The sequence below is a fragment of the Marmota flaviventris genome, chromosome 18 (assembly GCF_047511675.1).
Source record: "Marmota flaviventris isolate mMarFla1 chromosome 18, mMarFla1.hap1, whole genome shotgun sequence".
NCBI classification, from domain to species: Eukaryota; Metazoa; Chordata; class Mammalia; order Rodentia; family Sciuridae; genus Marmota; species Marmota flaviventris.
Window position 1 is genome coordinate 828,055 of NC_092515.1, and position 12,817 is coordinate 840,871.

The 12,817-nt window shown below is 44.4% G+C and overlaps 1 protein-coding gene across 1 annotated transcript; it reads right to left on the reverse strand.

The window, feature by feature from the left end:
- Nucleotides 1-2,560: 2,560 nt before the first annotated feature.
- Nucleotides 2,561-11,072, reverse strand: Znf304 (zinc finger protein 304). The gene is made up of 3 exons (XM_027921129.3): nucleotides 10,978-11,072; nucleotides 9,027-9,153; nucleotides 2,561-6,285 (listed from the first exon to the last, which is right to left on the reverse strand). Exons 1-3 carry the CDS (start codon nucleotides 10,990-10,992, stop codon nucleotides 4,577-4,579), a joined length of 1,851 nt encoding a protein of 616 aa, XP_027776930.3. The 5' UTR covers nucleotides 10,993-11,072; the 3' UTR covers nucleotides 2,561-4,576.
- Nucleotides 11,073-12,817: the final 1,745 nt, after the last annotated feature.

Consider the following 12,817-nt stretch of genomic DNA (forward strand, 5'->3'; position numbering starts at 1 on the left):
GAGACTGGAGGACTAACAAGTCTTTTTTTTTTTTTTTCAAACTCTCACTAGTATAAATTTGGGCAATGGCCATTGACCCAAGTTCTATATAAACGTCTAGACCAGCACAAGCAGCAACCCCTCTCACCTTGTGAGAGCTCTCTTTTCTTCTCATATGAATAAATCCTAATATTTTACATTCATTCTTCCTCATCTGTAAATGTCATTCTTCAAATCCACAAGAACCCACAAAGAAGAAATTGGCAGTGAGTTTCTGGGTCTGCTGCAACACAGAAAAGCATAGCCTGACATTAAGAGCCACAACACACCCCTGAATGGCAGCGAGGAACTGCAGTGAAGGCTTTGCCAGATGTGACCCTCAGAGCTGATGCTGGCAGGATCCCCTTCCTTGATTAGCTTTGAACACTACAACAAGCTTTCTCAGCTGTAGAAGCTAGCAGCTTGTGCAGACCAGGCCTACCTGTAGAAGTGGAGAGACTCCAGTTTGAAAACCACAAACCCTAACCTGCATATTCTCTTCCTGCCCAATGGGGATGTCCCTCACCTAATTATTCCTTATAGTTTACACAAAACTCATAGTGCCCATTACTTTATTCTTGTCTTCCTCTCTTTCTACACACACCTTCTCCTTGCATGGGCTCCCTGACTCCATTTGTGTGGTTGCTGAGTGTGCCCTTCTACTTCAATATCTGTAAGTAATAGAAACTTTGTATCTTGTGCATCCTGATTATTGAAGGAGTGCTTTCAGTCTGAAAGATCCCAAATTAAAACACTAACATCAGATCCTACAAAAAGAAAAAAGTGTGGGTTAGGGCAGTAGTGAACTGGCAGAATATAGGACTTCATATTTCCTGTGGAATATTTTAGCAAACTGGACAATACCCCCCAAATAGATTAAAACAAGTGTTGACCACATCTGTGACCCTACCATTTTTATTCTAGGATTTTGCCCAGGTAAGTGAATAAAATACCATCTGACAACTTGGTTACAGGTGACATTAAAAAGTACATTTCCTTACATATTCAATTACCTTTTTGAATTCACCTTTGTGAATTAATATGAGAGTCTCAATTTAGTCAGAAGTCTTGAACTGATACCTCTTAGGGAAAATAACTTAGGCAATGCCATTTTAGAACATACCCATCCTAGAACAACTGTCACCCCACGGTCACTCTGATCCAAAACAAGTCAGCCTGATCTAAACCCCAGATAATACCCTTTAACAAGAATTCTTATCTGGGACTAAAACTTGAGAAATACCCTGTTCAAAATGGAACAGTAATGACCACAAGGAATGATGGTGATAACTGTGGTTGTTCTGGTTACTGGTGGGGTCAATTGGTCACTCGGCTACCTCAGTCGTCGGGGGTAGACATGGAGTCAATACCCAGACACCAGGGGCTGGTGAGAAGCTGGCTGGTAATAAACCTCAGTCGACGTTCAGCAGCCCATTTATTTTTGGAATGCATCCGATTGTTATAGGGTACGAGTGGGGCATGCCTGTCAATCATAGATAAGCAGGATAATATTCATAAGCCAATCATCTTATGCCTAATGTAGCCGCACTATGAGGAAGCTCTAAATATTGCTGTCATGGTGGAAAGCAGTCTGGAAGGGTCTTTGTCCCTAGGGGAGGGGGCCTTCTGAGTCAGGGGTTTCAAGCCCTGAAGCTCCTGACTATCGGTTCCTGGCCTGGTAGTTTGGCAACGCTAACCACAAGTGCTGAGGATGTGGTTTCACTTATGGCTTGCTAGAGCAGAGCACCCCTTCCTGCAGGTGTTCCTGTCAGGCTTGAACAAGCGTAGATTCTTCAAGCACTCCAAGCTGCTCATAGCTGCTAGCTGCAAACCAAAAGTTATTCCAACAGACAACCATAAGAACCCTTCCCTACGACTCCAAAGCAGTAGCCATACTGCAAAAATTTTCCAATCCCCTATAACTTCCCTCAGCTATATGTGGAAGACAAGCTCCAGGCTACACTGGGACCCCCTGCTGCAGATTTGTCCCCCCAAAAACTGTTATTGTTGAACCACCTCTCCTATATCCCTCTGTACCTCCTTTGTTCAGTTCTTTACTAGGCCTGGGAACTTAACAGTGTAAGGCCATTCTTTACCCCAGCCCTCTTCTTGGCTCTAGATGTGAACATTTACTCCAACATGAACTCCTGATGAGACTCAAACCAATAGGAATGTCCAATATTGAATATGAATCTAAAGACCACTCTTTATTTCACAAATACCCTGTGTCAGGAATTTTGTTACAGTGACACAAAGCTAATACAAACAGAAAAAAAAAAAATCCATAAAGAATCACGTAAGTTGGACTTGACTAAAAACTTCTCTGCTAAAGACATGTTTTAAAAAGGTGTCCTTGATTTGTCATTAGGAGATTGCAAACTATGCAATGATGTAACACTATACATCTATTTGAATGGCTAAAATTTAAGTTGGCAGTTTAAAAACTAAATATACTCTTAATATGTGATCCAACAAATTATGCTCCTTGGCATGTACCTAAATGAGTTGAAAACTTATGTCCACACATAAACTACACACAAAAGTTTGTGGCAGATTTATTCATAATTGTCAAATCTCGAAAGCAACTAATGTGTCTTTCAATAAGTGAATGTATAAACAAACTGTGGCCCATCTATACAATAAAGTATTACCTCAAAACTTGAACATAAATCTACACAGTAGCTTTATTTGTAACAGCCCCAAACTGGAAACAACCCAAACATCCATTAACAACACAATGGATTTGAAAATGTGTCATAGAGTGCAATACTGCTCAGCAATACAAACTACTGATGCATGCAACAAGATGGATTAATCTCAAAATAGTTAGTGAAAAAAGCCCTCATTCTCAAAAAAAATTACCATTCCATTTATGAAATCCTACAAAATGCTTGCTCACTGTTGTTAATATGGAAGAATTAGGAAGAACTGGTAGGATTATAGCGATAAAAGGAATATTTTTTTGTGTTGGACATATTCAGTAACTTGATTATGACTGTTTCACAGCTGTATGTGCATGCTGTAGCAGCACACATTTTATACTTTACATATTTGCAATGTATTGCATGTAATCATACCCTGATAAAGCCATTAATAACAATACATTCCCTCATAGAAATCTCTTTCAAGCCTCCTTCATGGAAAACCAGATCTGCCAATTGTTTTGGCTGTCCCATACTCATTTCCCTATTTAGGAGTGCTGGTGGGATCAGAGAAACCCTATCCTTCTTATCAGTTCTGTGGTCCCCACCTATGCAGTGATGGCCATAAGGTCAATAGCTGGGGTGGAGGGTACAGAAATCCACAAACCTTATTTACTCTGATAGTAGCTTTGGCCACAGGAAATAATATCAATATCTAAAAAGATTCAGAATTTCCATACATCCTCATTCTACACAGCCATACTCATGGGTATTTGTGGGCAACCAGTCAGAATGTACAAATCTTTTGATTGCCAGTCCTATCCACTCCAGTATTTCATTGTTTCTATAATTATTACTCCTGCCTTACCCTGTATGTTTTAACAGTAAATGCACTTGCCTGTGAGATGCTGGATATAAGATACTGGCCCCTGAACAGGTTCAAGACATGGTAATCCCTCAACATGTGAGATGCTGGAGGATGTGACATTTAGGGAACCTGACTCATGTTATTTTAGGAGCATGAGAGATAATCATACCAATTATTCCTTCCTCAGAATGAAAAAGAAAGCCTTACATCCAGAGCAAAGAATCAGAGCACATAAAACTCTTCAGTCTTCACTAGCAGGCCAATGGCAACAGCACACACAGAGTAAACTAGACTGAGAACCATTCTCTGCACTCCCGTGGTCCCCCCTGAGGCAAATATAAGTTGTGCACACAAAAAGTATTCCTCTCTTCATGTTGGCGGGAGCCAATTTTTTTTTTTCAATTCACTCCACAAAGTAAACAAAGCAAAAAGAATGACATAAAGTGCCTTTATAACTGTATAAAACAGTAGAATGGAACAGGTAGTTGCAACATTTTGTGACTTGGCAGTAGGAAAAATAAGCCATGGCTATTGTGTTCACAGCCAACACTGTTGCATCAAGGGAAAATTTGTCTCAAAATGCTCAGCAGACCCTAGCTCAGACCTTAACATTGAGGGGAGAAATGAGGTCCCTCAATGGACCAGAACACTCATGATTTCCTGTAGGGAACAGGAGAGCAAGAAGAGATTGCCTTCCTTGGGCAGAATGGTGGGATCATCCATAGACTTGGTGGCAATAAGATGGCTTCTGCCACAGGTACTGGCAGTGATGTTAACTCTGGAGTCACGAACAGTCTAGAAACTCCTATACACCTCAGGAAAAGATCATGCATATGTGTGCCTACTGGAAATCTCACCAGAGTAGATGTAACAATGTACAAGGTTCATATGCAGGCTGATGATTCTCTCACGAAAGGAACCCAGAGATTTTATTTGATGTGTGCACTATTACTTGAAAAAGGAAATAGCAAATTTTCTGCATTTGTAAGACCTCCCTCTAATGTGACATTTTTGCTGCTAAACAAATTTAAGAAATACAGCTAAACAGTCACCAAAACTGTTGCACACAGGGCCTTTCCCCAATGTGAACTTTCTGGTGTCTCACAAGATGGGAGCTTCTGCTATACGCTTTCCCACATTCACTGCAGACATAAGGCTTTTCTCCAGTGTGAACTCTCTGGTGGAGAATGAGGCTAGAGTTACGGCTAAAAAATTTCCCACATTCACTACATTCATAAGGTCTTGCTCCAGTGTGAACTTTCTTGTGTTGAACAAGGTGAGAGCTACTAATGTAGGCCTTCCCACATTCATTACACACATAAGGCCTTGCTCCAGTATGAACTCGCTGATGTAGAATGAGGCTGGAATTGTGGCTAAAGCATTTCCCACATTCACTGCACTCATAAGGCTTTGCTCCAGTGTGAACTCTCTGGTGTACAATGAGATTGGAGCTATGTCTAAAGAATTTCCCACATTCTCCACACTCATAAGGTCTTTCTCCAGTGTGGATTTTCTGATGCTTCACAAGTGTGTCTTTACGGCTGAAGGCTTTCCCACACTGACTACACTCATAAGGTCTTGCTCCAGTGTGAATTATCTGGTGCTGAATAAGTGTATCTTTGCAGCTGAAGGCTTTGCCACATTTGCTGCACACATAAGACTTTGCTCCTGTGTGAACTCTCTGATGTTTAATGAGGCTGGATTTATGGCCAAAGAATTTCCCACATTCAGTGCATTCATATGGCCTTGCCCCAGTATGAATTCTCCAGTGCTCAATAAGGTGAGAGCTTTGACTAAAGAATTTCCCACATTCACTGCACTCGTAAGGCCTTTCTCCAGTATGAAATCTCTGGTGCTGAACAAGTGTGTCTTTACGACTGAAAGCTTTCCCACATTCACTACACTGAAAAGGTCTTTCTCCAGTGTGAACTCTCTGGTGCTGAACAAGTGTGTCTTTGCGGCTAAAGGTTTTCCCACATTCACTGCATGTGTAATGCTGTTTTTCAGTGTGAAATTTATGGTGCATTTTTAGGTGGGACAAGTGAACAAAGGCTTTTCCACATTCCTTACACACAAAAGATGTTTCTCCACTGTAAATTTTTCTGTGATTAAAAAGAATTGACTTGTCCTTGAATACATCTCCATATGGTAGGCATCTCAAGGGTCTCCCCTCATTATGAGTTATCTGTTTGTCAAAAAAAGTGAAGGTGTTCAAGAAGGTTTTTTGATTGTCTCTCCAATTGTGAACCATCTGTTGATCATGGTCTCCTTGGTGTTTCCTGAGACTGGAACTCTGTGAAAGAGGCTTCATGTACTCAGTACTTTTGTATGGACACAATCCACTGTGCTTGGGCTGGTGCTGAAAGAAGCCAAAGCTATCCGGCAAGTTTATCCCTTCTTCCCTGCATGAAAAGAGTGTCCCTGGTGTGTAGGGTGTACAGGTCTTCATAAATGAGGTCCTTCCATCATCCCTTCGGAAGGGATTCTCTATAGACTGTAGCTTCTGGGGCTGGTAAAATTTTTCATTAAACAAGAATCCTCTCCCACATGGCCCACACATGTGCAGTTCTTCCACAGGGCATGATCCCTGGTGTTCATCCAGGTGCAAAATGTCTTTCAAGAGTGGGACACCCATAAAACATGGGTAGGCTTTCTGGATGAAGAGATCTGACTCAGGATGTCTTATCTCCAACTGTCTTTCTACTGAAATGCTCTGCTCAAAAAGTGCCTTCTCATTATCTGCATCACACCAACAACCTGAAAGCAAAGAAATGCTGGTGAAGACCATGTTGACTTTGGTGGAAAACAGTAACTCCATTAGAAGAAAAAGTCAAATTGGCTTATTGGAGGAACCAGGGAGCCAGGATCAGGTGGGCAAGGACCACTTGACTTTACAAGTCACAGAATAGAGGATCCTTAATGATGAGCAAAGACCTAATGATGGCATATGGGAGAGAGAGTCGAAGGAAGGTATCTAATTCACTCCTCTGCAAAAGGGTTTCAGCAGGGCTCAGCTGCTAGTGTTAAGTAGACACACCCTGCACAGAAGGATGTGTCTGGGACAAGAAAAATCTGACTCCAGTACTAGTTGATACTCAAGGACTATTCAATGTGCACAACTTATGACATGTTAAGATATGCCAGTTGTCATACAGCATTTCAGAGGGAGTGAAGAAAAGAGAGTGACACATGGAGGCCACAAAGGAGGGGAAATAACCAAGGGATGGTTGACAGAAATGATAAGTGGACAAAGTACCAAGAAAAACAGGCTCAATAGGGATCAGAACATAACAATTCAAGGTGAATCTGAATCCAGCTCCCTTTTGAGGGGTGGGCAGGTCTCCAACAGTTCTCTTTTACTATAACTGAAGCAAATTTGGCTCAACCAGACACCCAGAGTCTTCTGCCCCTATGCCACTGGGCATTATACAGGATCTAGAAAAGAAAAGTTGCAAGAGAAAGAGAAAGTGACCAGCCCAGGTCAGCCCACCCTACAGAGAAGTAAACAAATGTAAAACAAACCCTGAAACCCAAGGGGAATTTGTCAAAACAGTCCAGTTACCACTTAGTACCTCTAATTGTGGTAACAGAATTCCAGGAAAAAAATGGTCCCAGTTATAGCACCTGGCCACAAGGTGCTATAACTCTGAAGTGGCAGGCAGATTAGAGGATCCTTAATGATGAGTGCAATTTATTGGTGACAGAAGCATGGTCAAGAGTGTCAGTTCAGACCAGGATATGGCTCAGAGGCAGACAGCTAATACACTTGTCAGGGCGGAAGTGACTCCATCCACCTGAAATGTACCTGGTTTATCTCAAGCTATTATCAAAGACATCAGCCACATTTCTGCTGTAACAGCACCAGGTTCCAGTCATAGAGCTCCACATACCATTCTAATGGTTTTGTTTATAGCATGCTAGAAAACCACAGGGGAAAATTAGATTACGGTTACTCATGTGATCATGGTAGTTATAATTCAAGATGGCTTCAGTCAAGTCAAGCTAAATCCCTTTCAACTCATCTGAACTGAATCTTACAATCTCACACGCCTCTCTCTTCTGCAACATGTATCACCTATAGAAAGTAACATATATCAACCTTGTATATCACCTACACAAGGGACAGGATCAGAGCAGACATTAATTTGAGCTTTATTAGAGTAGATAAGAGTAGACAGTCATAGGGTAATTGTTTAAAAGTTTTTGCAATATCTGGCAATACTGCTACCAATTTATTCCCAAGTAGCCAGAGTTCCTGCAACTGAATATGCTATCCTCTACTTTTCATTGCATTAACAGCTGAGAAGAAAAGCAGGACTCATAGACAGCAAGGGGGTCCACATCTCCTATCACTCAGGTCCTTCCTCACTTTCTTCCTCTCAGGGATTCCAATTTCTTGCACCCCATTCTGGTCATGAGACAACAGCTCACACATGAGTTTCCTTTCAGTAATTTGCCACAAGCTGCAGAAATCACCAGGCTATGGTTTTTAGATTAATAATGTGGTCTTCCACTTTTTCAGCCAAATAATAGGCTAAGAGAGGGGGAGATACATATCTCTTTCAAGCTCTAAATCTTGCAATTTCTTTGCTTTCCCTTTCACAGCCAGCTGGACATCTTGAGACTGCTCAAGAAATACCATCCACTCTGGTAACCCAGGAAGCGAGCGAGGGTGGGCTAGGGGTGTAGCTCACTGGTAGATCACTTCCTTAGCACAACCACAAGGCCCTGGGTTTGCTGGCCAGTAATGGAAAAAAAAGTGGTGGGATGTGTGGAAAATTCACTGATATGACAGCTTACAAGTGCTACCTCTGGGGGAAAATCAATTCAAGGACAATGGGATAAGCATAATGTTCTATGGATGAAATCCTCAAAGATGGCAGAAAGTGATTCCTACTACTTATTGGTAATTTGACCCTCATGTAAGCCTCTTCCCTTCATTATAAGCTGCACTGACTGATTTATAAAGAGAATATAGAAGAAGAAGAAATAGAATGTCACTTTTAAGATGAAGTTACAATACTGGATTTCCATCCCAGGTGCTTTCTCTTGCTCACTTGCTCTCAGAGAAGTCAGCTTCCATGATATGAGGTACACTAGGAGGTCTTAGGCCAACAGACAGCAAGAAACTCATGCTCTCAGTTCAAGAAGGGACAAACTTGGGCTAGGGATATAGTTCAGTGGTACAGTGCCTGCTTTGCATGCATAAGGCCCTGGGTTCAATCCTCAGTACTGCCCCCCCCCCCCACCAAAAAAAGGAGATGAGGGGCAAGCTTGTAAGTAGAATCTTCCCAAGGAAGGCCTTTAGATGACACCTCAGCTCTGGCTGACACTTCACTGAAACCTCACACAGAGACTCTGAGCCAAAAACACCCACATAAACTGTGACCAAGATATCTGAGGCACTAAACTAAGACATAGTAGTTCTCATTGTGATAAGCCTCTAAATTTTGGAGTGATTTGCCATGTAACAATACATAACTAAAATAGGAACTTACCAAGTGTGGCCACCAGTGCAAAATTCTCCAACATCACATCACGATACAGGAATTTCTGAGCCTCTTCAAGGAGTTCCCACTCCTCCCAGGAGAAGTATACAAATACATCCTCGAAGGTCACACAGCCCTAGCATGATGAGGAGAGTTGAGCCCTCAGGCAGCATCTCTCCCCAGAGTCCCCCAGTTTATCCACTCACATAACACACAGCACTTGGTCCCTCTCCTGGCCAGTCTCCCTTGAACCCCTTAGTGCCTGCTCTCATGTCTTTTTCACCACTACGTCCAAACCTGAGTATAACCAGGAAAGTGTGAAGATGCTGCCTAAACTATGGGCCTGGCATGAAGCGCGCCACTCAACTGACAACCAGTACTGCTTTATCCATACCATGGGTGCCAGACACAACCTAACCTCTGTTCAACCTTCTCCCAGAAGCCACCAATACTAGAGCTGGAAGACTGTCAGTTCACATTCCTTCCAATACGTACATCAGTCTTAGGATCAACCTGGCTCACATCTGGGACACCCAGCACCACAACTCCTGACCCATACCATCTCCATGGCATTCCTCCCAAGCCAACATAAATATGTATCACTGCCACCAAGGCACCTAAGCAACAGACTCACCTCTCCATCCTCACTTTCATCTTTCTTATTTGCTAACTGCACTGCTACCATGACTTGAAGATATTCCCATAGCTCCACATATTGGCTGTTGCCTTTGAAATTTCTTCAACAGAAACCCTCCCCAGAAATAAAAACCTGGCTATCCAGCTTGGTAATTCCACCAGGAGTCTCTAGGACTCCTTAAACATGGTAGAATGTCTGATATAAACACAAAAATCACTGCAAGAACTTCTCCATCTCAGATGACAGCACATTCATCACTCTACCAAATAAAGCACAACAAAAGAAACCTTGGATCACCCATGACAATTAACTTTCTCTACTTCACCCTTCACATCAAAAAAAACCTGCCACAATTCTTCAAACACAGATAAGAAGTTCACCAACTTCTTTCACCTCTTCATCCACAACTCTGTCAGATGCCATCAATAATATTACAGTAGACTCCTCCCCATGCCCACAGTCAGTTCTCAATCTGAAAGGCAGAAGGAACTGTTTAAATCTGAGTTTCATCATCTCTCTCATCTGCTCCAAATCTCCCATGGCCTTCACCACACTCACAAGAGAGGCCCAGTTTTGCAACCTAATATTCCTCTCACCCCTACCCCTGCTCTCTGTTCCCAGTAGATATACTAGAGCAGTGGTTCCTTCAGCATTCCCAATTCAATCTTCTGTCCAAGCGTTTGCACAGGCCACTTCCTGGGTCTAATACGCCTTTCCATGTGTCTTCCCACTGACTACCAGTAGTGGGATCTTCTCCATAAACACCTGGTCTGGATTCAGGACCTCCGGCTAGAAATGACACCCATGCAGGGCGCTTAGACTTCCCTGTAGACAGGGCAGCTGAAGAGTCCTACCATATCAAGGCCCCCTCAGAAAACCTCATGAGTCTACGTGAACACTGACACAGCTCCCCAGCGCGCTGGCCACACTGGCCACACCGTCAACGCGCACGACACCGCTGCCCCAGGCTCCGGCCGGTCCTCCAGCCAACACCCGCACTCCTCACTCTGCGGCCAGAGGAAGCCTGCTGAGCCGGCCCGGAGCACTGTCGTCTCCACACCGACCGCCTCGCGGCTCCCGCCCCTCGGGTGAGCAGCGGGGCTCCTCGAGCTGCCACTCAAGGCCAGACACGGAGGCCCTGCTGGCTCCGCACCACGGACCTGCGCCTGGAACCTCCCAACTCGTCCTCACGCCCCGCGGCTCCCGGGCCGTGGGAACCTGCGTCTCGTCGCACTGCCAGGCCGACGCTACATTCGGGGCGAAGCGTCCGGCACACACCACCGATTCCCGGGTCAGCGAGGGCCCGAGGGACGCTCTATTCACCTGCGCCGCGTCCATCAGCCCGGACGCCGCCACGGGAGGGACCGGGTAGCGACACGCGGGCGAACACGGCGGATCCCGCTAGACCCCAGCCTCCGCCGCGCCTCAGCCTTCCTGGACAGATGGAGACCGGATCCCGGGTCCTCGCAGGGCGACGGCGAGCACCGTCACCCACCGCCGCGCGCCCGCCGCGAAGCTGGGAAGAGACGCGGCCCGCCACACGCCCGCCCGGCCGGTGTACCCCAAGGCGCGCAGCAGACGCGTCACAGAGCGACGCCGGAAGTCCCGCCTCCACGCCGCGGTGGCAGGAAACGCCCCCCCCCCCCCCCCCGCGGTTGTGGGCCCGACTCAGCCGCGTACTCTCCGCGCAGACTTCTGGGTAATGCAGTTCGACCCTGGGCACCCTTAGGTGCTCCAGGTCCACCGTCAAGAACACCGCTTAGGAGCAGGTAGGGGAGAAAGAGGGTGGAAACAGTATCTGGGAGACACGGGCTCCCTTTACTGGGGGGTACTCGGGTTTCCGTCGTCACATGGGACGATGCCAGGCCTCAGAAGTCTCCAGCAGGTGATTCAATCTACAATCTTTCCTGCTTCTGAGGCCCGGGTAGTGCAGCCTCAACTCTCAGCTTTTGGAGACTGGACTTAAATTGTCATAAACGAATACACCTCCCTCGTGGGGACTCTGGGTACCAACATTAAATGCCCTTCTACTTCTTTGATTCCTAAGTTGGGGTCCCAGGTTTCACAACATCTGCATTGCCAGACATAAAAATGAAACTCCTGGGACCCAATCTATATGTTCCCTTGGGGTTGGAGCCCAATCTCATATTTGAGAACTAGAGTTTTCGTTTAGCTCTAATTTTAACTCTACGTTTTAACCCTTCTCTCACGAAGATCCTAAGGCTTGCTTTGAACTTGCAACTTCCCTGCCTCACTCAGGCTAGTTAGCTGGGATTACAGGGTGTACCATCAGGCCTGGCCTATTTTCACCTTTTAACATATGTGTAATTTTACTAACATGGACAAATATTCAGTGCAGGGATAATGAATAGCTCTATTAATGACATCTACAGAATGCCTGCTATTGATTAATGCACGCGCACCAGACCCAGGTATTTTCTTTTACCACAGTCCAGTCACCACTGACCTCAGGGTTGTCTGATAGCCCCTCAGGATATGCCAGCCCCTTGGCATTCCTGGAACGAGTCCACTGGGATTTATGTATTCTTAGCTAGTCCCAGCTCAGTATCCACTTCCTCTGGGAAACCTCTCAAACCAGCCCCTCAGCTAGACCAACACAGTACTGAGCCCCTGATCTCCCCATAAGTTTTTCAAAAGCACCAAGATGGCTCACACACCTATACCTTTGCACATTTTGATGCCTCTGGTGCCAATCACATTTCTTTATAGCAACACGAAACAATCTCAGGAAACTAAACAATGGAATCCCTTCTCCATGTGTGTTTTGCAGGATTTATCATAAATTCAATTTGAATAGGTGTTTTGCAGTGTTTATTTTAGCCAAAATAAAACCCTGGGAAAATGCTGACTTGGAGAAGGTCTCAAGAAATTTAAAAACAAAAGGAAATTTTTTAAAAAGAAAAACACATCAGAAGAAATGATTAGGAGTCACCTGTGAAGATGGCACAGCTACATGATCACCATCATGCTTTAGAGAAAATAATAAATGAACAAATATATCAAAATAAAGAAATATGAGAGTCATATAGACATTTTAAATGACATGAAAAACGCTTAGTTTTTAAAATTTCATTTCTTGGGTTTAGTTTTTAAAATCAAACCTTTAAGCGTTCTTAAGTGAAATGACATCAGCAAGATGACT